At 40.1% G+C, this 25852-nt stretch overlaps 1 protein-coding gene across 1 annotated transcript in view; it reads left to right on the top strand.

The window, feature by feature from the left end:
• LOC117828050 (CUB and sushi domain-containing protein 3-like) overlaps positions 1 to 25852 on the top strand; it is a 293307-nt gene that overhangs the window by 238301 nt on the left and 29154 nt on the right. Inside the window, exons 32-52 of the mRNA XM_034705024.1 lie at positions 636 to 711; positions 848 to 964; positions 4394 to 4507; positions 4600 to 4695; positions 4805 to 5008; positions 5282 to 5406; positions 5871 to 5967; positions 7992 to 8096; positions 8179 to 8297; positions 8893 to 8962; positions 9494 to 9610; positions 9834 to 10043; positions 10799 to 10987; positions 12091 to 12268; positions 16387 to 16532; positions 20811 to 20891; positions 21604 to 21717; positions 21815 to 22003; positions 22217 to 22363; positions 24472 to 24660; positions 25503 to 25688. Coding sequence (XP_034560915.1) covers positions 636 to 711; positions 848 to 964; positions 4394 to 4507; positions 4600 to 4695; positions 4805 to 5008; positions 5282 to 5406; positions 5871 to 5967; positions 7992 to 8096; positions 8179 to 8297; positions 8893 to 8962; positions 9494 to 9610; positions 9834 to 10043; positions 10799 to 10987; positions 12091 to 12268; positions 16387 to 16532; positions 20811 to 20891; positions 21604 to 21717; positions 21815 to 22003; positions 22217 to 22363; positions 24472 to 24660; positions 25503 to 25688 — 2869 coding nt within the window. The remainder of the gene's footprint in view (positions 1 to 635; positions 712 to 847; positions 965 to 4393; positions 4508 to 4599; positions 4696 to 4804; positions 5009 to 5281; positions 5407 to 5870; positions 5968 to 7991; positions 8097 to 8178; positions 8298 to 8892; positions 8963 to 9493; positions 9611 to 9833; positions 10044 to 10798; positions 10988 to 12090; positions 12269 to 16386; positions 16533 to 20810; positions 20892 to 21603; positions 21718 to 21814; positions 22004 to 22216; positions 22364 to 24471; positions 24661 to 25502; positions 25689 to 25852) is intronic.

Genomic DNA, 25852 nt, shown 5'->3' with positions numbered 1-25852 from the left:
GGTTGGTTGGTTGGTTGGTTGGTTGGTTGGTGTGTTGGTTGGTGTGTTGGTGTGTTGGTGTGTTGGTTGGTTGGTTGGTTGGTGTGCTGGTTGGTTGGTTGGTTGGTTGGTGTGTTGGTGTGTTGGTTGGTGTGTTGGTGTGTTGGTGTGTTGGTTGGTTGGTTGGTTGGTTGGTTGGTTGGTTGGTTGGTTGGTTGGTTGGTTGGTTGGTTGGTTGGTTGGTTGGTGTGTTGGTTGGTTGGTTGGTTGGTTGGTTGGTTGGTTGGTTGGTTGGTTGGTTGGTTGGTTGGTTGGTGTGTTGGTTGGTTGGTGGGTTGGTTGGTTGGTTGGTTGGTTGGTGTGTTGGTGTGTTGGTTGGTTGGTTGGTTGGTTGGTTGGTTGGTTGGTGGTGTGTTGGTTGGTTGGTTGGTTGGTGTGTTGGTTGGTTGGTTGGTTGGTTGGTTGGTTGGTGTGTTGGTTGGTTGGTGTGTTGGTTGGTTGGTTGGTTGGTTGGTTGGTGTGTTGGTTGGTTGGTTGGTTGTTTGGTGTGTTGGTTGGGGGGTCCGGTTTTGGGGTTTTTTAGTTGTGGTTTGCTTTCAGTTTGATTGATTGGCTGACTGGTTGGGTTCATTTTATCACTGTAAAATCTTTTCCAGGGCTATTCCACTCTAACCTGCAGTATGGGAGATGATGGCAGACCTGGATGGAACAGGGCATTGCCTAGTTGTCAAGGTAAAATACACTTAAATAAAGGAATGACTTTAAGTAACTAGCAACCACAGTTAAAGCCTATTTTAGTTTAATCAATTGCTGTGTCCTTTGTAGTGTGTGACTATATGCAAATCTGATTTTGTTATTCTCACTTCAGCTCCTTGTGGAAGTCGCTCTACTGGATCAGATGGGACTGTTTTGTCTCCAAACTTCCCAAGAAACTATACCTCTGGACAGACCTGTGTCTACTCTATATCTGTGCCCCGAGAGTTTGGTAAGTCCATCCACACTCCCACAAAAAAAGTGCACACATGAACTTTCATTTAATAGGATCTTTAATGAAGAAATACCACCCAAGATCCTCCACAGACCTGTACCTGTATCTGCATTAATGCATGCAGTGTGATGAATTCTAAGTATTAAATTAGTTAGTATTAAAGAGATTTATTCATATTACTCAAAAATATTTCACATGCAAGTGTAATGCTCTGAAGTGTTGGTGGAGAGACAATTTTTCAGGAATGAAAATTGTGATCATAATTTTAGTTGACATGGATTCTCCCATTGTTCTTTCACTCGCTGAAACAAAGTGACATTCAGACTTGTTTGATATTGAGTGGAGAAGCCTCCTCAAGGAGCCCTTAGGGGTTATAAAGCACTGAAAAAACTACATGAGTTATTATACATGATCAAAAGATGCTCGCTGCCCATTCATTTGATTTCAGGTCAGGGATTCATTATTAAAGTGACATTTAAAGCTGAGGCTGTTTTTATCTTTTCACATTTGAACAGTGGTCCTTAAGTCAGGCATAAATGACACATCATAAAGAAATGAATAATGTAAGAGAATCCTTCACTTTAAATGAGGCTGTGCTTGAAATCAAGGGACATATGGGAAGCCGCCACACTTTCACACGCACATGTAATACCTCTCTCACTTTCTATCTTGCTCACAATCTCTCTCTGTCGCTGTCCTTCTCTTTCCCTCTTGGGTTTGAGTGTTGAATTGGTATTATGCTACGTTAGATTTATAAATAAATCAAACTTCAGATTATCAGTACCGGCCCTAAAAAACATTCAAGTCCATTCTTTTCCTTTGAAATGTTGGGGCTGGCTTACCAAAAAAAAATCTCAACACAAAGTTAACTTTCAAGGGTATGGTTCTTTCAGCTCTATCACATCTTTGGTTTTCATGCAAATTGAATGGCTGATATACAAGCTTAGAAGCTATTCTTATTTCACATCACACAATAATTCTAAATGTACAGTTTAAATGTACATTCTCTTTTGTAAATCCAATCCCAACATCAAACAATGTAATTACTGGTTTGAACACCATTTTCTAATCAGTGGATATGATGTCCAATTATGCCTTGTGGTGTTATGAATAAATAGTAGCTTTGCCCGAGGCATTTGACGGTTGATGTCTCATTATATTTGCGTAGCAGCTTTTATAGTGTCAGTCCAATGTAGAGATTTTGACGGAGAGGAGTTAACATTTGGTTGGCCTACTTATTAAAAATGACTGAGACAGTCTTTCGAACCCTCCAGCAGCGAGAAATGTTTTGTTAAGTTGCTGTATAGGAGTTATATGCAATGCCCAGATTTTTGCCCAACAGTTGTTATTCTCAAAATAAATATATAAATTTAGTTGTAACATGTTTATCACTTTTTCAGCAATTAAAGAAAAAAAGTCTCTGGATGCTGTCTAAACTTTTTATTAATGCTAATAGGGATGTTAGAGTCAACCAATGGGCTGTCTCTGAAATGTTTTCTGATGTTTCAGCATTCATGCAAATGCTCCTCTAGTTTTAGCTCCAGGTGGGGAAAGCCTTTGCGTATTTCCCTGCGGAGACACCATACCTCCTGTTTCATGAGGACATGGCCGAGGACAGCCGCTCAGGCAGCTCTTCAGGAGGCATGGCAGCTCCACGGGGATCGATGCCCAGGTTTTCTCCATGTGATGTTAGAGCTGTGAAAACATTTCAAATGAAGTGACAGATCTAAATTATTTCATAATAAGCCCAGTAGACTAAACTTTGCTTGACTTGTTATGACCCTGGCCAATTGAACAGATCCAACAGATGTATGAGACCGCAGCGCAGAGGGATTTAACTACCAACTAGCCATGTGGTTAACACAGTGAGGGGCAGGGCTGCTAAGATCATTTATCTCTTTGTGTTTTCATGTGTTTGGCTTCATTGTACGCTTTTGCTATGTATATATGCTACCCAAAGATGTGTAAGCTATTTCATGTCTGTTAATGCCTAATGAATGTGGGTGTTAATGTTGGTGCATGTGTGTCTGCCTGCCTGCAATCTGAGCTGTGTTGAAGCAGTGTCAGCTGTGAACTCCTCCACCTGCTCTGCAGTATGTCGATACCGTAGAGAGGAGTGATGGAAACCATAATCACTCTGATTTCCTTGAAATCCATACACAGTGGGAGCTTTTAAGTATTTCTGCTGACAGGCAGAATCTCGTCATTCTTTATGACCGCTCAACAGCATGCCTTTAAACACATCCTCCTGCAGAACGATGACACGGCTGGATGTATAAGAGGTTAGATCCATCAATCCTGCAGAACTCTTTCTTGATAATGTGGTGTTACTGTCTGATTCTCTTTCACACCTTTAAACACAAACGGAAAGCCAATATTTTTTTTTCTGTTCTTCATATTTTGCCATTATCTTAATATGGAGTGAGGTTTAACTTGAAAGAAGACAGGTTGTCTGAGCAATGTTTTATCAAAATTCAGATCATGCTCTAACAGAACTCCACAGAGAGAAACGGCCTTGTACAAAGTGACCAGTGACCTTCTTATAGCTGAATATCCTTGGCTCAGATTTAATCCTTTACACCTCAGCCTTCTGGGCCAGAAAGAGAGGTGGGGAGAGTTGTGTGTGCGTGTGCGAGCGTGCGTGTGCAGTCTGGGAGCCGGCTTCATCGAGCTGAAATAAATTTAATTTATCCTAAAGGACATTTTGTCCATGCGCTGCAAACAAATTTTCCTTCAAACAAGTACAGATTTGTAGCTTAAGGCAAATTACGATTTATTTGAAGCTACAGTGATCAACAAAGACAGAGAGAATTGTGCTAGTTTGAACAAATACAGTGCCCCAGTCCTGGGGGCCTGTTAATGCTACCTGCCACTACTAGCTGCACTGTAAAAATCATAGTGTAGCAGAGGAACCTCCAGCTATTTGATGGCAGGACTGGGTCTAATTCCTGAACACAACTACGGTCTTTTCACTCTCTAACATACTGAATAAGTGTAAAGCATGTGTTTTGGGAAATCCGTCTGACAGTTTACCACTACCTCTGTGTATGACTGTGGAGAAAACACAGAAATAACATCTTGCTCTAATGACATATGTTGAAAAAAGTGAGTTAGATCTGTCAGCACCAATATTTCACACTTGCTGGTAACACTAATGCAATCTGGGTAACTCAAAATAGGAAGGGGGGTTGAACTGAAGGAGGTGATGTTTGAATGTTAACTGTCCTGATATGTAATTTTGTGCCTGTAGTTTGCTTCAAATAGAAGTTGACACAGCACCTTAATACAATTTAACTTAGGTTTAACAAGACAATTTTATCTGAGAAGGTCAGGCACAGACAGCAGCATGGAATAATAATTTGCTCCTGTTCAAGTTTGGTTAACTCGTCTCTTTTCTTACACTTTTCCTCCTTTTTTTGTACTCAGTTCTCTTCGGTCAGTTCGTGTTGTTCCAGACTTCTCTTAATGATGTGGTGGAAATCTACGATGGACCAACTCAACAAAACACACTGCTGTCCTCTCTGTCTGGTTCTCACTCTGGTAGGGATGCATAAATGGATGGCTTGATATATAGAACGATTAATAGACCAAGTCAGACCACATGTGATTCTTTCTTTGTCTTTGTCTTTTAGGTGAGTCTCTCCCGTTAAGTTCTGGAAACCAGATCACAGTGAAGTTTACAACAGTCGGACCAGAAACTGCCAAGGGATTTCACTTTGTCTATCAAGGTAAACCAAACACAAGTACCAGAGTGATGTGACATCAGTGACTTAAAAAAGAAAAAGGAAACATATTCGAGATAGACGGTTACATCTAGTATCCCCTTTCTTTCTGCAGCTGTACCAAGGACCAGTTCCACCCAGTGCAGTTCAGTCCCCGAACCGCGCTTTGGGAAACGTCTGGGTAATGACTTTGCAGTTGGCTCCCTGGTGCAGTTTGAGTGCAACCCTGGTTATGTCCTGCACGGATCCACTTCCATACGCTGTGAGAGTGTGCCAGACAATCTAGCACAATGGAACGACACCTTACCTACATGCATAGGTAAGTTCTGCAGTGCTGTAACATCTTACAATGTGATATAAACCACACAACCAATAGACTCCATTTTTGAAAAACAAAGGCAAAAGCAGATAACATTTAAATGTGGTTAAAACCAAAGTCTTACTCTGCCCAAGCTGTGCCGCAGGCATTTTGGTCTCCTCCTCTTCAGGGTGAGAGATGGTTCAACAGACCTTCTCCTCCCCTGTTACTCTTAGACAAAGTGTTTTTTTAACCTCAGCATCCCTCTCCTTTCTGCTTTGTCTCCTCTCTTAGTTCCCTGCGGGGGAGCGCTGACCTCTCGTCGCGGGACCATCCTGTCGCCCGGGTATCCAGAGCCCTACGACAACAACCAGAATTGTGTATGGAAGGTCTCTGTGCCAGAAGGGGCCGGAATACAGGTAGTACCTGTCACACGCTGGCTTCCTGGCTGACCTACGTATCATTGGCTTAAAAGCTGAGCAGGCAGGATGTCAGGGAAGATAAGATATTATTAGAAGGGTGAATGGATGGATGGTTTGTGAGAGACGGACCATTCAGAGATAACCAGATAGGATCTAATCGAGAGAGATAATGCCTGATTGCATGTAAGCTAAACCGCTCTCACGGACAAATACAAAGGCAAAGATGCTTCTGACACAAAATAGAACCAGCAACAAATATTACACGGACAGTTTGATTATTTCCAGGAATTCACAAACACGTTTCCTTTTCCTCTTTCATCTATACACTTAGTGAGCAAATTTACAGTCCTTTGTACAAAAAACCATCCCCTAACAATGTATGTGCTTTAATTGAATACAATAAAATTACAGCTCACAAGAACACATCCTGTCTTCCTCTCCCTCTCCGTCTTTCTCTGCAGATACAAGTGGTGAGTTTTGCTACGGAGCATAACTGGGACTCGCTGGATTTTTATGACGGTGCCGACAACCACGCACCAAGACTGGGTAGCTACTCTGGTAAGCAATTTATTCTATAATCTTTTGTGATGTTTCTCAGAAGCTACAAATGTATATGATTACATGTCAGGCTCACTGCAAGTTGAAAAATTATTAAATTATCTCAGTTGTATCACAGATTATAGAAATGTAACACATAAGTATGTGATTGAATTATAGCTGTGTTTTTTGGCAGTGAGACTAAGCAACTGAGGAGACACTATTAAAAGTCACTCAGCATTTTCCTAATTATAGAAGGTCTGTCACTTTTGCACTGAGTAGTGGTTGTTTTTTGGGGATCATTTAGAGTCTATGTAGCAAAATAAAGGTGAGCTGCGTTGCCTTCTGACTTGATCCAGCAAATACAGCTTGACAGTTTAATGCATGAAGCTGGAAAAACATTGCATACTGTCATGGTGTATTGGGGCATACAAGATGCTGACCCTGTGAGTCTCTTCTAAGAGCGCAGTTAGAGCGAGACTGACTCCCCTCTGAGTGTCCCAGCAGGAGCTGAGTAACACACACACTTACACCTGCTTGTTTATCCACAATTCCTTGACAGACATTTTAGAAATTTTGGGTTGCATAGCTAATTGATGCTGTTACACTCAAATTCTCTTCTAGGAATAGATGTTTTCTAAGCAGCCCGTGAGGTGATGCATCAGACATATTAATTCCAGAACAATATGATTATTCACATTTCTAAATGCTAAATGCTTCCAAAGTGTGCTTCACAATGTAACTACATAAAAGAGAACAGCAAGAAATGTCAACCCATGCCAACACAGTGTTTTATATTTACAACTTAACACCAAAAAGAAAGCCAAATAACATTAAAAACGACTGCTCTGTCTGTTTGCTCTGCATGAATGTTATCCCATGCGATGTCAGTGATGAAACTCAGCAGCAGCACACATGCTGGGTCAATATGCTACAACCATTTTTATATTTTAGACTTCAGTAATGCCTGAAAGCTGACAAACAAAAACAAAAAAAATACAAAGTTATTATTTTTTTGATCTCTAATTCCCAACACCGTTTTTGTTCTTTTTTGTTCAACATCAAACTAAAAGCAGTCTGTTAACTGTCGGCTGTATGATAATCATGATAGTACTTCTGTTCCCATTTCAAGTTATTAATGAATAAATACATGCAGGGAGGTAATGAAACTTTCTACAGGTTAATTACATCTATTAATTAGAACCGCCATAAATCATAAATTGTTATGGTTAAATCTATGCGATTACTAATTCTTTATCATTCATCATGCATTATTAAGGAAGAATCATTTCTTACTCTGCGTTATGATAATGAATGAGCTTTTTTATTTGGAATGTGAAACGACCAGCAGGAGGGCATCAGACTGCTCAGAAATCTGCTAATTAATTCCCTTCACAACAGGCAACCAATAACATCCGCTGGCCCAATTCACTGTCGATTCAGAGGAATGCCTCTGTAACTTTGATAAGCTCTGACTGCAAGTGAACAAAAACACATAAATCAAATTGGGCTTTGCTCTCAGTTCACTGTCGTCCACATAAATAGGAAAACTCCACAAGTGGCCGATATCAGAAGATTTTCTGTTGCATTTTTAAACAAGCAGAGACAGTTACAGTCAGTTTAAGGAAACAGGGGTGGGTTAATACTTCTTTACATTAAGGCACATCATCCTTTGTGTTACTGTAAAAGGCTCTGACAGGGTTACACTGTTTTGATGTGCCTGCTTTGTTCAATAGCACTGCACTTTATGTTTTTTATTTGCACATTGCCTGTCCAAGCTAAGTAGGTCAAGCCAACATTTTAAAAGAGACTTCAAACAAAACAGATGTCTCATATAAAAGTAATTCCCCTTTTCCGTCTTTCGAGAACACATCAATAAAAAAAAAGGAGAAGTAAAATTACAGGTTTGGGAGGCCTTTGTTGTTCCCTTTGCTGTCAGATTACTCAGATCACTGCTTTCAAGGCTTAGTTAAAAAATAAAGAAATATGATCGCTGTTTTCTGTTGCTGTCTCCCCCTCTTTCTGTTGCATTTCCGTGCATTCAGGCACCACCATCCCTCCTCTGCTGAACAGTACGTCTAACAACCTCTATCTCAGCTTCAGCTCAGATATTAGCGTCTCTGCTGCTGGTTTTCACCTGGAATATACAGGTAACAAACTTTCCTCTGTACAGCTTTATTTTTGGCATTTTTCAAGCTGATGACTAAAACCGTACTTCACTTCTCTTCTCAGCGATTGGCCTCGAGTCATGTCCAGAGCCTCAGACTCCGAGCTACGGAATAAGACAAGGAGACAGATTTATGGTTGGAGATGTTGTGCAGTTTTCATGTGAACAAGGATACTCTCTTCAGGTAGGAAAAAAAAATCAAATGTTCATAAACGTGTTATCTTTCTGTGAAAGCTCCTCTAATGGACTAGGGGAATGTGTGAGAAAGTAATTTCAGGTACACACCCCGAACAAATTCACCTCTTGGTACAGTTTTTTGTGCAATCCTAGTTCCAGATGTGTATACAAAACTATTAAAGTCTCCTCGGCTTTCCTGAATATGCTACATTTTACTTTTCCCCCCTGCCTGCACAAATCAGGAACTTTTGAAAATGTGAATCAGAAAGAAACCCCCTACTCCTGGGTGGTTTCCCGGTTTTTACTAAACATACCACTCTAGCGTGGTTCGCACAACTCATGAATTATGTATGTCTCTGATGTGGTCTGCCCAATTTCTGTGTAGTATACAACTCCAAAAGAGACTTGGATTTTCATACTTAGCACAGCAATTTTGATTAATACATCTCCTCAGCATTCATGCTAGTGCCTACTATTGTTTTTCCAGAGCTTGAATGTTATATAACATGAAATAAAACATCACTCCTAAACTAAATGCATTAAGATTTTGTGTTAAAAGCTGTAATGTGATGATGTGTTGTGGTTGCTTTTTGCATTTCTAGGGCAATGCTCATATCACCTGCATGCCTGGGCCTGTCAGAAGATGGAACTACCCTGTACCACTGTGTCTTGGTAGGTTTTCTCCTGCAGTGCACACACAGAGGCAATCCAGCCTAAACACACTGATATACATTCAGCATTTCACTGCTGTAGAAATGATGCAACTCGTCTTCTCTGCCTACCCGGTCTCACTGGAAAATAAGCCGTTTGATCAATTTACTTCTCTGTGATGAGCTGATTATTTAGTATGCTGTGTAGAATATGATTAAGCTTTTACACTGATGCAAAGCTCAGTCAGACTCTGTCATAAACATGCAGCCAGTGCCAAATCATCAGCATGCGCTGAGGCAAACTAAAAGGGAAACAAGCCCAGGACGCACATCTACATGCACAATGGTAATTTATTCAGGAAGGACATTTATTAAAGATTCAGAATATTAATGTTTTATTCAAAGTGATGCTAAAATGTCAGGTTGGTGATATTCAAGTGTCCAGCCAGTAGCAGTGTCTTACAAAAAAAGAAGCGAGGAGCTGAGTGTCTGCTTTCAACCCTGAACCACCCGTGTCCTTTTTTGCTCTCTTTCTCTGTGTATGTGTCTGCAGCCCAGTGCGGTGGGTCCATGACAGATGTAAGTGGAGTGATTCTCAGTCCTGGTTACCCCGGCAACTACCCCAGTGGATTGGACTGCACATGGACAGTCAACTTACCTGTCGGCTTCGGTAAGACACACTGTCAACTTTCACTGTAGCTCAGGAACAGTGTGTGTGTTTCGTTCTACCAATTCCCTCTGTCTGTTTCCATATCCGCCTTCATGTATTTGTGTTATTTATTGATTGATCCTTCCAATTACTCATTCTCTCACATACTCCTTTTCTCCATTAGAGTTGTCCGCCAGGCTCTTCTGCTTTCAATCAATGTCATAAGCTTTGCATGTTTTCTCAGGTATCCATCTCCAGTTTCTCAACTTCTCCACCGAAGCGATCCACGATTACTTGGAAATCCGCAGTGGAACGCTGGAGACGGGCTCGGTCATTGACAGATTCAGTGGCCCGGTCATCCCCAAGCCTCTATTTAGCACCACCCACCAGACTAGCTTCTTCTTTCACAGCGATTATTCACAAAACAAGCCAGGGTTCCACACCACATATCAAGGTAAATGTTGGTTGAAACTGTTTTTCTCAAACACTGTTTGTGCAGTGATGATATCCCGAGCAAAAACAACACCAGCAGATGCCTGACTCTGTTTTTCTCTGGAAACAGCAACTGTTGCTTGTTTGGAAACTTGTTTAGCAGATTTAAACAATGTTTGTCTTTTATTTTACTCCTCAGGAGCATCTGACAACAAAATTATCTGTGTGGAGAAAACAATTCACAAGTTTTTTTGACCTCCAAAAATATTTTAAACATGATGTAATTCTTTAGTTCCGAATGAATGTTCATAATGAGATGTTGTCATTTAAAAGGTTTTGAGCTGCTTCATGTTTATTAAAAGAAACCTAAATTTGTTACATCTGTCCTCATTGCAAGTGACGGAGGCTGATGAATAACAGCTTTTGATTCATGACTGCTGAAGTATCAGAAACAGGACTAATTAAGCATCTCATGTTTGTAATTCTCAGTCACGTGTCCTCTTTAATTCATCTGAACCTTTGACTCCTTCAGCTTTGGCTGAGAAACTCAGTGTGACAAAAAGGTTTAAATAGCAGACTGTCAGATTAATTTCAGCAGGAACAAAAGATGAAGTATGAGCTTCTTTGGTGTGTCAAAAAGTTGGTGATGTCAGTGATGTAGAGGAATCTCTCTCCTTCAATGACGAACATACTCTCTGCCGTTACCTTCCTGCACTAGTCCTGCACTGCGCTTTAGCCTACCAGTTCCTCCACTTATCTGAATTATCCTGTCTCTAGCCTACCAGCTCCAGAGTTGCCCGGACCCTCGGCCATTTCGAAACGGCATCGTGATCGGCACAGACTTCAGCGTAGGCATGACGGTGTCGTTTGAATGTCTGCCTGGTTATTCTCTGATCGGAGACGCTTCACTCACATGTTTACACGGAATCAGCAGGAACTGGAACCACCCACTGCCACGATGTGAAGGTAACACAGATGGTCTTACCTTGTCCCTGAATGACCGTGCCTGTTTGATTGTTTAGAGATTTCTGTTTAGTTGGGGAGCTTTTGATTGGATGTGTCAGGACATAAAACTGCTGAGCACTTTATTATGAAAGGAATGCAAACTGTGTTAGACCCCTCATCTCTAGTTTGTCCTTCAAATATTTGACTTGACAGCATGTTAAGTGGGTGTGTAACATGGGATTAGCATGTACCCAGATCCCAACGTTAATTAGATATACATGTCTCCTTTAAACAACTCCAACCAAATACATGCTTTTTGCAGACCATGAGTTCCCCTGACTAAAATAAAAACACCCACACTTGTAAATGATTTTAATAGCTCTGCAACACTTTTAACATCACAGTTGTGAATGTTGCCAATTGTGTTAAATAACTGTAAAATGTTTACATTCTATTCCATCCTTCCTACCTGGCTCTCAAAAGGAACAAACTCTATTTTCTTCCACAGTATAACCAGTTGATATTAATTGTTGCACCAAGAGCATAATGGGAAGAAAAATATATAAAGCAATTACAAGCATATTCAACTGGTGACTCGACACAAAAATGAAAAACACTGTGCTGTAAAATGAAGTAATGAGAGAACCATAATTAAAATGGAAAGAAGGAGTATGAAATAAAACTGGAGGAAAGAAGAGAGGTGTCCGGGTGGTTGTTATTGTGCATTTTCAGCCGTGAAATTATCATTATTAAACGATATTATTCCAACTTTATGACAAGTAGCCGCACAGTAATCTAATTATTCTCTCTTTTTACTCTGTAGCCAAGACTTTCCTGCTGAGAACTCACTCAAGGATCCTTAATTTAGAGACTAAATGTAAATGCACAGCTTTATAGTGAGCTGAGCTGTTGCAATATTACAGCCATGAACATAAACACCGCACCTCAAGAGGGATACTAAACTAAAAGAGCAATGGCTATTTATTCAAGGTATTAAAGTGTTATCTGGTGGTTATTACATGGGTGACAGAGATGTCATCAAGACAGTCATTAAATCTTCTCATAGGTAAGACTAATTGCTGGTAATGAATGAAGGGTAATTCTGTCGTTCTTCTCTGTCACAGCTCTCTGTGGTGGCAACATCACGTCATTAAACGGAACCATTTACTCTCCTGGTCACCCCGAGGAGTACCCCAACTTCCAGGACTGTGTGTGGAGTGTTCGAGTGCCCCCTGGACACGGGATTTACATCAATTTTACTGTCCTAAGCACAGAGCCTATATACGACTATATAACTGTTTGGTGGGTTGTTTGTTTTTTAATCATATTTATCCTCTTTCTTAACTTACGCTGTGTATCCTTAATTTTTCTCTCTTAAAACCATTTTTTTGCTGCTTCAACAAGATTAAAGTCATTTCTAATAGTTGTTTTAACTGTACCATATAACCAGTGAACTTAAACCAAACTTATACATACTTTCTCCCTCAAACAGGATGGCATGCTCTTAAACATCTTTTCAGAGTTGGCCACTAATTAGCTAAATTCCTGCTAGGGTTTCTATGACTACAGACTTCTCTCCTTGAATATAAAGTTGCTCTGACATAGTTTCTTTCCTGTCATGTTTCAGTATCTCCCTTTACCCAGAAGTCTCTCTCTCTCTCTCTCTCCCTCTCTCTCTCTCTCTCTCTCTCTCTCTCTCTCTCTCTCTCTCTCTCTCTCTCTCTCCCCCCATGCTTCTGCTCCTCATCTCCTAGTCTCAGACTATGTGTTATATATAATCCATCTGTCTCGCCCTTCCTGCCTCGCCTTGACTTCTCTGTTCAGGATTCCTTGGCAGAGCAGCCATTGGCAGCAGCAGACGTTTTGTCAATGCAGGTGTTCAAATGGCGCTTAGACATGTTGTATATTTTTCTACAGGTACAAGGTGGCAGCAGATACATAAATAGACTGTACTTTTTTGTATTCTGTGGGTGACATGTTGCTGCTTCTTTTCTACAGCTGAAGCCTGTTTTCTATAAATAGACGGCAGGTTGCAGCATCAACAGTTTAGTAGCATCACCTGGCATGTAGACATGGAGAGACAAAGAAAACACAACAGTAGGGTAAGACATGGTTGGGTGCAGATAGATTCCCTCTGCAAATCATTTTTTATTTAACATGAACACAACAGGACCAAATGTCCGACTTGCATTTTGTTTGCTTGTCTTGACTTCGGAACTGTCAGCCTCCTGTACGATATGGCTCATTAGTTTTCCACAAATTTAACTACTAAAAACCTCACTTAAGACCCAACAATGTCCTCTTTTTTTTAGAAATGTAAGAGGAAAACAAAAAGCTGTCCAACACTAGTAGTACAAAGTAATTACTCAGGTCGCTCTTTTTCTCGATAGAAAGAAAAAAAATACAGAGATGGAGCAGTATAAGCCAAAAAAGTGACCTCATTCCCTACAAGGACGAACAATCCCAGCAGGTGACCTGAGCTCTTTTCCAATGATCTCACCCTATTTTTCCCAAAACTCTATTTAATTCTAGCTTCCCTTTGGGAAAACTCTACTTTAGGGGTTTCTAATTTAGATGTAAATAAAAGGGAAAGAGTTCACTGCTAAATGTACTACCTAATGTTTCAAGACCCATTACTGGAGTCTTAAGACATCAGCAGTAGTGAAACCTAATGTTTCAGGTGTGGGTGTGAATACAACCTCTGTCTGAAAAATGTAGCTGAATGTGTTAGTTTTTCATGTGCAAGGTGAAACACTCCAGCCAGGTCACTTGTTAATCCTACGCATGAGGTGAGCCTCTCAGTTAATCAATCTAATGTTAGTTAATAGCTAAAATAATTCATAACAGCCCCTGATAATTTTTTTCAGAAGCCTTTTTGTTCAACCAGCAAACCAAAAACCTGTATCATTAGAACAAAGAAAAGCAAGAAGTCCTCTCTTTAAGAAGTAGAAACTAGAGCATTACATTTTTGTTTGCTAATTGGCTACACAAATAATCAGTTATTAACACTGCAGATTTATTTTCAATCAATTATTTTCCTCACTAAAGTTGTATAAGATAAAGTTTGTTACAGTCTATGAAATATGAAGCTTGTTGCAAACCTACACACACTTGACATTTGAGAACTGCTCCTCCTTAACTCCAAATAACAGCTCATTAACAGCTGAAAATGCTATCAAGAGAAAAAAAAGCTTGTTTGTTTCAGCCTTCTGTAATGAATCTTTTAGCATATAGATGTATTTAGTGTGGAGGTGATGCTTGCAACTACAACTATGTAACCCATCTTCCCCGAACGAAACAGCTAAACTGTAGAGCAGATGTGCCATCCACTCTCTGCAGATTTGTGAATACCACAAATTGGTCTCACAGCATGCTCATGACCCTGCCATCAGTAGAAACTAGCCAACAAAAGAAATGCTGAACTCACATAAAGCAAAGACAGCAGCAAAATAAAAAAGAAAACACACACACACTCACACTTACACACAATCTGAGTCACACAGCTGCAAAGTTAGTTTCCTGTAGAGAGCACAGTGTCAGTGGCAGAGGTGTGATTTTCACAGCGGTCTCCTCAGTCCACATCCAGCCAACCTGACAGTCAGTTAGTCCACTAATTGGTCTCATATGGAGAGGCTTAGTGCAGGATCTCAGCCTAAAAATTATCATATATGTCACAGATGTTACCTTGTGTTGTGCTAACCCCCGTACATGCAGCAGAGGCATGTGGTGCGGAGGCGGCTCCAGCCTCCTCCATATGAGCTCTGTTTTGCTCTGCTCATTTAGCCTCTCTCTTTCTCTCCAGATTCTTTCTTTTTGCTTGTGGATTACTATCATTAGAACCATCTGATTACATTGAAATAATGGGGTATAATGCAATGCAATAATAATGCAATAAGTCATACTTTTAACATCATTATTGTAGCTATTGTTGCAAATGTCAGTCATATTTAAGCATTGTTATCAGCATTGCTACCACAGCTCTCTGTGATCTGTTCTTTTTCCCTCCAGTCTGTCTGTCATTCCTTTCTTTCTGCTTCTCTATTTATCTCACTTTCACGACCCATCCAGTTCAGCAGATGGCTGTCCACCAATTGGAAGATTTTCCTTGCTACTTCTGTTAAGTGCTTGCTCAATGGTGGAATTACTAGAAAGAGTACAAGCTAGAATTTTGCTCAATATACCTTTGAATACGGGACATTACTTGTGAGAAACATGGACATGAATATTTAACATTATTGTAAGCAATACACCCTTTTAAGTGCTAGATATTCAATGGTATTTACATTTATACACCAAATCTCATATCAATCTACATGCATTGTGTTGGCACTATTTCCTATTTTTTACTTGGACCTGCTGCCCAACTATTGTCTAAGGGATAACAAAAAGTATATTTTCTTATCTTGCATGCTACAGACTCTTATAAATTGCATTTGTTGCCTCAATGTTCCCATTAATGTTAGCGACTGTTAGCCTCTGCAGTAATCAGCACTCAGAAGTAATGAAAGAATCAACTCTGATGACTGTGAACCTCTCAATGTGAATCAGAGACGAGGATCATTCCTTACATAACCTGACAGGTATAATTGCCCTCATCCAAAAACACTTAACAGCGGGAAATAATCATTTCATTTAACTTCATGATGATTCTTTCTAATCACAGATAATGAGTCCGCCATTGGTCGGTTCCAGTCTGACAGCTGGTGGCTCTGGCATTAAAGATGAAATATGCTTGTGACTTTGCTCAGATAGGCTGACCTGCCAGATGACGGATAACTTCCTGTCTGCCTTCAGTGGAAAATGTTTAACTTTTCATGAATGCCAGGCTGCTATTAGTGGCTGAGCTAAAGCCAAGTCCACAACAGGATTCACATTTGTTATTCTTATGATCTGACGATAGTTCAATCAATATTTATGAAGTTGAGCATCCCAAAGCAAGAGGAGGAGAGTCAGGGCTTTAGAGCGTGTTGTTGTCAGGAGACAAAAAGGAAGTGCTCTTTTGTAATGGAGGTTTGTGAAGCTTCTCTATCTAAATGAGCTTTGTGACATTCTACTTTGGATTGTTTTGAGAAGGAAGATGAGCCCATAGCAAGGCTCAATCACTCTGGGCACTTTGTCACAAAGTGTCCAAGTCCATTCGCAGTCAATGGAGCAGCTCCTCGTTTTGTCCCATAAATATCATCAAGCCTCTTTTATCTTTGTTTCTAGCCTCAGAGAAATCATTTCCTGATCACAAATAGCCAGTTTAACTGTCAGAGATGACTGCAATAACTTATTCAAATGATGTTTTAGGCTGACTCTTCTCTGCCATTGTTCCATAAAGAAAGATCAAGTGCATCCATCTATGGGTTTTTAGTCCCTAAAGTGTGTCCCCCTTCTCTAAAGCCATCTTTATTCATGTGTGTGTTTTCTGTCTGCAGGGACGGTCCAGACCAGTCATCACCCCAGATTGGTCAGTTCAGTGGGAACACAGCTTTGGAGTCGGTCTACTCGACCTCAAACATCATCCTCATCAAGTTCCACTCTGACTTCTCTGGAGCTGGTTTCTTTGTATTGAGCTACCATGGTAAGACAACGACAACATTTTCAGTTTCACAGAGCTAGTGCAAACATAAAAAAAGTCACATTCATTAACTGTTTTCCCTGCTGTTGGCTTTGTTCTCTTGGGTTAAAGTGGTAAAAGCTACGATGTTATCATTAGCTGTAGCTGCAGTGAAGGCATTGATCTGTTTGTTGTCTTAGACCCATTTCAACTTCATCCTCATTATGTCCCACTCAGACCTGCTGCCTTTGACTCCATCTGACTCATGGAGTTCGGACCTCCAGGAGAACTTTTCTTTGTCGCAGCCTTCCACAATAATGATACATTAGTCACACTGCCACTATTAATACTTTCATTTTTAACAATCAGGTTGGTTATGTCTGCAGAAAGGTCCTCCTTGGACTTTTTAAACACTGAAGTTTTATCAGCATATCTTTGATTATCTCATTCTGACCTCATCATTCTACAGAGGTGTTTTTGAATGCCACCCTTCCTGCTTTTCATTACTCTGTTACTTTACATTAAAGCTGTCAGCCTTGCAAATGAGTCATTAAGGATTGTGAGATGTGTGACTCAAGTTGGATGGCATTGAAATCCTCTTGTTAGTTCTGCTTTGGTTGATTTAAAAAAAAAATGTAAAAAAGTAAACCACTTAGTTTCCTGTGGAAAAATGTAAATGTTCTACTGCAGTAAAGCTGTAAATCAGTGATAAATATAAAGTGCAGTGATGGCTGTTGACAGGCAAACTAATTACTTATATTGTCATGTTACACACACAGTGTTCAAATGCAGCTGTTGTTAGAAGATAAGTTGATGCAGAGTTGGTTTTTGAAACAAAGAAAACAGCTGTAAGTCTGACAAAGATCTTTATAAGCCAAAGTTTGGGTTCGTTTGAAATGATTCACCATTTGACTCACAAATTAAGGGGTGGGAATCGCCGGTTGACTTGGCCCACGATCACAACGCACAAAACTTTGATACTTTACATAATGAAACAAAGTTGTGATGTCAGGAACTCCAGTTAGGTCTTTTTCTGTCAGCCAGCCCTCCTCCAGAGCCTTTAATTAAACCTCTGCCATACGAGCACCAGTGTAAGTCTTGTTCAGGCAGTAGGTAGTAACACATTTCCCACTTGTTGTCCATAAAATATGCAGTAATTATCTCGTAAGACTCCACAGGTCGTGAAGTCCATCTATCTCAGGTGAGTATATCTGTCTCTGCAGTCTAGAGTGCATCTTCTTCTCCTCTCATCTCAGCATAAGGAGCTAGAATAGCTCTTTCTTTCTTTCTTTCATTCTTTTTAGTTTTTGAAAGCGGCTGGTGCGTCTCTTAGTTTCTTTTCACAGCTGATTGAATGACCAGCATCCTGCTGTCTTCCTGTGGGATTATGCATCTGTCAACTCTTTCTTCTGCCAATTACAGTAACTGCTGTACACATTCCCCTCATTCATGTCATTAACGTCACTGGAGGAGTCATGAAGTAGTGAAGCAGTGTGTCAAATTGGAAGATAAACTTATTTTTATGTTATTATTATTATTATATATTTTTTTTAACTTACTCTGCTCAAAATAAAAGTGAAGGTGCTGGTTAGATATGCCTTTTCTATGATTCAAACCTTTGTTGACTTTTTCATCTTTTTATCTTCAAATATAAATAACATATCTAACTTCTTAAAATCTGAGGAAAAAATAAGACCATTTTCTTGCCAAAACCCTTCTTGTGGTGTCTCCTGTGTTTCTGTTGTTGGGAGTAATATAGATTCTGTTTTATTCTTTAAAAAAAAAAAAAATTAAGATACTAGCAACATTTTTCCTGAAAAGTTCACAACTCAACCTGATTGTGAACATGAACCTTGTATTGTCAAAATACGTACCACCAGCTATCTTTGGTTTGTCCTCAGAAGATGCTTCAAGCATAATCACAACACAATCCACAGAAAAACTAACCATCCCAGTACTTTTCCATAAGACCGTAGTAATTTGTTCAAAATATACATCCAGATGATATATATATATTTGAAATTATATTGTATAGAGCAGGGAACAAAGGTAGAGATTTGGGAGTTGCACACAACTTAGCCAGTCGGCCAAACTAACACCCCTGTATTTTAAAATTAAAAGGAAAATGTGAAGCTCTTATTTGTTCAAGATGCAGTTATTCAGGCAGGAATTGACATATTTACAATGATACCATCAGGACAGGTTTATATAAGTGAGCCTCTTTGCACAAAAGTTAAAGTAGAGAAGTAGTAAAGTGCTCCTTCTCAGTTCAGTTATTCATTTTAGCTCAATTTCTTTGTTGTAGTCTTTAGACTTTCTCATTGAAAAGATGCCAACCTCAACTATCCGTGTCCTGCCTTGTTTTGTCTGTCTGAGGTAGGTTAGGTGAAAACATTGAACTCGCATTGTCATGTTGCTCCTTCTTTTCTGACTTGGAGAGTTGAAGGAAAGCTTGATAACATGATGAATCATTTACTTTTGTAGAGCTTCTATTTAACCTCATCTGCTCTTGTAAGCCATCATAAAGCATCAAACCAAGCAGGTCTTATTTTTAAGCAAAGCAAGGTTTTCTACAGCAGACAGTGAAGACATGCAGCTTAAAGTCCTCTTCCTCATCAGCATTAAGTTCCTGAAAAGTTCCCTTTTGAGTTGAAGTTCTAATTTGACAGAATGGCTTCTAATGAGTCTCAGTATATGTACTCTCTTTACCCTTCAAAACAGTTGTCATTTTGTCTAAACCCTCCTACCCACCTCTCCCTCTCTCACACACACACTTACACTCAAGCATAAACACATTTATATCATCCGCCCTCTCCTTCATGAAGCTTATATTTGCTTCTTCTTAAAACTTTCTCTTCAGTGCTCTTTAGCGAAAACATGTGAAGTTTTTTTTTTTTCCTGAGCCGACTTCCCTTTTTCCAGGCAGATGTCACGTTGCTAATGAATTTCTGTTGGCAGGTTTTAACTGTCAGCTGTCACACTCACACAGGAACAGTACCATCTGATGGATTCAAGTTTATTTTCAATTTCTGCTTTATTGAAGGAGATACAGCGCAGAGCGACGGGGGGAGCCAGATAAGAGGGAGTGGGGGAAGACACGTGCGACAGTGCTTGTGAACATTGCTGTGTCACTTTTGTTCAAGAAGACAGTATTTAGATGATAAATCAAGGAGGAATGGGATTCTCTTTCCCATGAGCTTGTCACAGTAAGGGTCAAAGTTCTCCTCCTTTGACGCACTGTATCTGAGACAGCTACTAAAGTGCAGTTTTGGCTTGAAATGCCAAATAAAGCCTGAAGGAAGCATCAATCCACAGTTGGGGGACGTTGGCTTTACGTCACTCGTTCTATTTGTTTATCTCTGGGTCATTTATGCCAGTGGCTTCCATACAGAGATAGAGACCATACACTGTTGGATAATGTTGTCATGGACATGAGACTAAGAAAGCAGATGTGACATGAATGTGAGAGTAGCAATAAAAAATGGTCTTGGAGCTTAGAGAGATCAATGGCTGCTCACACTGAACCTCTCCTCATGCACAGGAGCACAGACACAGCTGCTGCATCTGCACACACACACACACACACACACACACACACACACACACACACACTCACGCAGACCACAGGGCTTTGATATGCATGAGAGCAGCAGATACTATTGGCAGGTCTCATTTTCATAGTCAATTTCATCCTGACTTACAGCCCTCTGCTCTTCCTCCCTCTCTCTCCCTTATTCGCCCTCATCTCACTGTCTGTCTGAATTCAGCTCCTCTCTCTCTCTCTCTCTCTCTCTCTCTCTCTCTCTCTCTCTCTCTCTCTCTCTCTCTATCTCTCTCTCTCTCTCTCTCTCTCTCTCTCTCTCACTCTCTGTTAGTGAGTGATCTATGGTCATGCAGTAATATCGATTACAGCCTTCAGCTCAGTAGCTCTGAAGTCGGTTGCTTTTTATGATTCAAGGCAGTGTTGTATCTGTGTAACCGGCTCTGCTGACCTGACCATCTGAACTTGAAAAAAGTGAAGTTAAACTGAAACAACCAAGACTAAATAAAATCAGATCATGCTACTATTTGGTTCTCTAAAAAAAAATCCTCAACACAACTCGCAGGAGAGTTGTTGCAGGCACAGACGAGTAGAAGATTACACATTAGGGAAGTCAGAGCAGCGGGTTTCCTTTAAACATTCTCACTGAAGAAGTGTACGCTCTGTTCCAACTACCACATTTCCTCTCGCACAGTCTTATATAATGGCCCTCTTTTCTTTTTTGTCCTCTCTCCTCTCCTCTGCTGTGTCTGCTCTCCTAGCCTACCAATTAAGAGTTTGCCAGCCTCCTCCAGAGGTGCCCAACGCTGACATGCTGATGGAGGACGGCGAGTTGGAGATAGGTGAGCTGTCCGTCTGTCTGCCTGCAGTGAACCCAGATGTGTCAATTTGATGAAGGAGGCAAACTTAAAACTTGTAACTTTCCAGATCCTTAAATGAGAACAAAATCACCTTCTCCATAAAATACATCATACGTCTAGATTATATCAACTAGGTGAACATAGACATGCAATAATCAGTGTAAGTTTACTTTTGAATTACAGTTAAGTGTTATATACGTTGCATATAATGTTTGTATTGTGTCAATAGGCACAACTTAACACTTTTTAATTGTGATATCACAGGTACTCACAGCCTTACGTTGAATAAAAGTAGCAGTAGTATCAGGAAGATCGAATTGCAAGTACAAGGCTTACATTTACTTTGAGTTTTCCTTTTGTAGAATAGCACAAGAATAGTTTACAAAATCAATCAATCAGTCAATCAATCAATCAATCAATCAATCAAGTTCAGTTATTGAAGTTGGAATAAACTTGAATTATATTGTCTCTTACATTAACTCATAACAGTTACTATTTATACAAAATAGTGATTTACTTTTCTAGGCTTATTGTTATTTGAGTGGAATAATAGAATACCTTATTATTGACTTTTCCAACCTCATGTACTTTATGTGCCTAACATACCTCATAGTACAAGTCATTTCCATTTCACAACTTTCTATATGCAATAAGAGCAACTGAAAATACCTCTTCCATCTCACTGTGCATCCAGGTGACATCATCAGGTACAGATGCCATCCTGGATTCACATTGGTTGGCAGCGAGATTCTAACATGTCGGCTTGGAGAGAGACTACAGATGGATGCACTTCCTCCCGCATGCCAAGGTGTTTAAGAGATATTTCAAATAACACATGCTCACAGCATCTACTGTATCAAAATTAGTGATCACTTGTTTAACTTTTGGTATTTTCCATTCCACAGTTCAATGTCCTGCACATGATGTGCGATATGACTCGTCTGGTGTCATTTTGAGCCCCGGCTGGCCTGAAAGCTACCCCAACCTCCAGATGTGTTCATGGAGTGTTACAGTAGAGAAAGGATACAACGTCACCATCACCTTTGAAAGTTTCCACACTGAAAGAGAGTTTGACGTGTTGGAGATTTTTGATGGTAAAAGAGAAACACATTTAAAAATGCATTCTGACATACAGTGTAGTTAGCTTCAAAGGATCTGCATGAGAGAACTGGACACACAAAGACCATCACAATATAATACACTGTAGCAAAATAGAACAAATCACAGCTTCTTTGTTGTTTCTCATGTTTTCCTCCTGTCTTTGCCCTCTCCACCTTTCCCTCCCACATTGCCTTGATCCTACTCAGGTCCAACACCCAACAGTCCCACTCTCGCAACCCTGAGCGGAGACCTGCCAGCACCCTTTAACCTCACAACCTCCGGTCATCAGTTCTTGGTCCGCTGGTCTTCAGATCATGGCACAAACAAGAAGGGCTTCAAAGTTCGTTATGTTGGTGAGTACCAAAGTATGTATCCCAACTTTATTTTACTACTACTCTATATTATCGCAATGCATGGGAATTAGACAGGTGGACGGAGACAGACAGAAGTGAACAGGGAGATTGTGAGTGAAAGTAGCAAGATTTCAATCTGTGATTTTTGGGGGACAAATAGGGAAAATTGTGCAAATTACAATGCTTAAAATTTAGCCTCACTTCTGTCTGTCTGTCTCCTGAAGTGCATTCCAGGTTCTTCTTATGAGCGTTTTCACTGAAGGAAGGCTTCACGAGCACAGATGCTGTTTTTACAGCAATCTTCAAATTTCGACCATCTCACACACCCGGGCCTGCTAAGAATAATTTTTGACTGTTGGGCATTAAGAACCTTCACTTGGGTAATGAGGCTTGAGTGTTTCATTCAAGGGCGTTTTTTGACAAGGGGGAGGAGGAGGGGGAGGAGACAGTTTTACCTGTTAAGTTTGCGTTCCCCTCCACACTGTATAGTCAGGAGGCTGCTTCTTTAACCTTTAAAACACTAGCTCGCTGTATGATGAATTATACGTTGAATAATAACAGGAAAAGGCCTCCCAGGACTCTGACACTCAGTAACCTTCTCTGTAAACTGTGATTAATGTGAACATTTGCAAGGATTGTTAAGCATATGTTGCAAGCCTACTAATATCAGGGTTCAACTTCATTAAGATATTATGTTTTTTCACTTCCATAGTGAGGTCAGCATATGATCCTGCCTCAACCTCAGAAACTAAACCATTCTCACTCTCATTATAAGGACATACAAATGTATTCTTATGTATATGATAAGTCTGTATTTCATAATAGAAATGGTCCTAATGTATTTGAACCCACCTCACTTGAAACCATTAATCTTAGTATTACTCAAGGGCAAGGAGCCTTGAATGGAACAAAACACACTCATCTAGCAGCTTTGTGATCACGCTGCTTCTCTGTATGCGGCCCTTCACTGGCTATCAGCTTTAAACTTTCATTAGCAATGTCAGAGTGCTTTAATTTGAAATTTCTGACAAACTGTTCAAAACATTCCTGGCATTGCGTCTGTATTTTCAACTGAAGAAAAAAAAGAGTAAAAGCAACTAAACTGCCTCTCTAACCCTTGAGCTTAAAAAAAAAAACGGCATACAGATGATACTGGGCCAGTGGCAGACCAGAGGGATGTATAAAACAGCCTTATCACTAATGCATGAGGCCAGTTAAGAACTTATTTTTGGGTCCTTGTCAAATTGAAGAGTTACAGACCAGGCAACTTGCCCGACTCAACTTCCAACTGGACTCCGGCCTGGTCTTTATATACTATTACTGAGAGACGGAATAAAAAAGCTACTGATAAACTTGGATATGAGAATGTAAAAGAGACCAGATAAAAACGCATTGTAAAAGAAGCTATATTTACTACAATAGACAACAGAAGCTATAGAATGCCAGTAATTAATAATTAACGGACAAGCTCAGACAATAATGAAGTTGTTGCCAAGTTGTTGGCATTTACAGCAGGATTCCCTCAAGTTTTACCAGCTGCTGCCAGTATTGTCCTGTGTAATGGATTAATGTGTATTGATGTGCAAACATTATGTAATTGTGACACATCCCATAACTCTGTTCAGTGTTTCGATCCAAAAGCTGTGCCTGTAGGGGCTTGTCATTTAATTTGTTTACCATTATTCTTGCTAGTCAGATTTTAAATATCTGAAAGGTATGTCTACAGTGTTCATTTTCATCTACAGATTCTTCTTCTTTTAGTCTTAAAGGTATTGAAATGTTTGCACTTTAGTTGATGACACCCTCCTCCATCTGTTGTCATTAATAGCATTGTTTAAGATTAATAACCAAACCAAATTGTGATTGGTAGATATGACAACTTTGCAATTGTTAAAATGAAGCAGAGCCCCTTATATATTGCAGGTTTGACTGGATTAAAGTATTGTTAATATTAATAACATTGTACAACTGCATGAGACATCCATTGTAGTAATGTTTGACTTATTTGCTGACTTTAACTTCCCCAGCTTCTGTTTCAGTGACAGTAAACCACCTTCTGTGAACTCCTCTCAATCTTTCTTTTATTTATTTTATTTCCTCCTCCTCAGCCCTCTACTGCTCCACACCAGACTCCCCGCTCCATGGCTCCATCTCCTCTCAGAGCGGCGGCCATGTAAACAGCGTGGTACGCTGGGCCTGCGACCGCGGATACCGTCTCATTGGCAACACCACCGCAACCTGCCGCCGCACACCACTCGGCTACCACTCATGGGACTCTCCTGTACCTGCGTGTCAAGGTCTGTTTGTTTGAGTATTGAATGATTTATACTTAGCTATGCTAAGCCAGTGTAGCTAACACTGATGGGATTTTCAGAAGTAATTTAAGTAAGATTAGAAATTTAAAGTTAAGCTGGGGCTAACAATTATGCTATAAACCCTTTTTCCTCCTACCCTTTTAAGCACAAATGGCTCTTTCTTCTGCCCCAAATTTTATCAAGTAAAAAACTAGATGCATTGTTCATATGAAGAGGTTAACAATATGTGAATGCCAAATATAATTGAAATCCATTTGGGGAGGAAATGGAACACGTGAGTGGTAATAAATTACTATAATTTCCTCATAATTGCCCTCCCTCTCTGTCTTCCTCTCCCTTTAAATGTAACTCTCAGAAAATACTTCAGACGGCACGATTATTTAATGTTATACTTACTGCTATCTTATCCCATACATCAAACAACCATATGAAGGCTGTGCATATAGCTGGCATTGAAAGTCAAATGAAGGATGTATAGCAGATTGTCGACACTGTGTAATTACACGGTGTGCTGCTCTGTCTATTTAAAAACCACTGTGGACTGCGGAGCAGCCTGTTCAGCAGTGTTTTTGTTACAACTGTTTAGAACTGGAGATCAAGCATCTCTTGATGGTATATTTTCAATTTGATAGCTTCATTGAAGAAAGTATGAAAGCTTTGTTTACGAATATATATACTCTCAGTATCTCTTAATCCACTGAAACATTTTTAACAAAGTCAAAATCAAACCTGACTACCTGCCAGACACAAGTGTGCATTAGTGCTCCTGTGGGCGTCTGTTTGTATGTTGTTCTCATAACCAGTGTGTATCTGTCCTCCCCAAGCTGTCTCATGCGGGCCACCCAAGGCACCTATAAATGGCGGCGTTTTAACAGCTGACTACTCCGTCGGAACGAGAGTTTCCTATTTTTGCAATGACGGGTACAGACTGTCCAGCAAGGAACTGACGTCAGCCATCTGTCAGCCTGATGGAACGTGGAGCAACCACAACAAGATCCCTCGATGTTCTGGTTAGTAACACATTCAGAGAATGTCAGTTCAATTTAGACACACTTAGCCACATGTAAACACACTGTGGATGTAAAAACACGTCTCCAATGAGGTTTTGAACCAGCCATTTTTAAAAATAAAGAGGATAAATATTCATCGCCTACTAAGCTAAAAAAAAATGCAT

Source organism: Notolabrus celidotus, chromosome 16 (genome assembly GCF_009762535.1).
Source record: "Notolabrus celidotus isolate fNotCel1 chromosome 16, fNotCel1.pri, whole genome shotgun sequence".
Taxonomy (NCBI): Eukaryota; Metazoa; Chordata; class Actinopteri; order Labriformes; family Labridae; genus Notolabrus; species Notolabrus celidotus.
The sequence above is the reverse complement of the archived record's forward strand: the minus strand, read 5'-3'. Positions and strand labels throughout refer to the sequence as shown.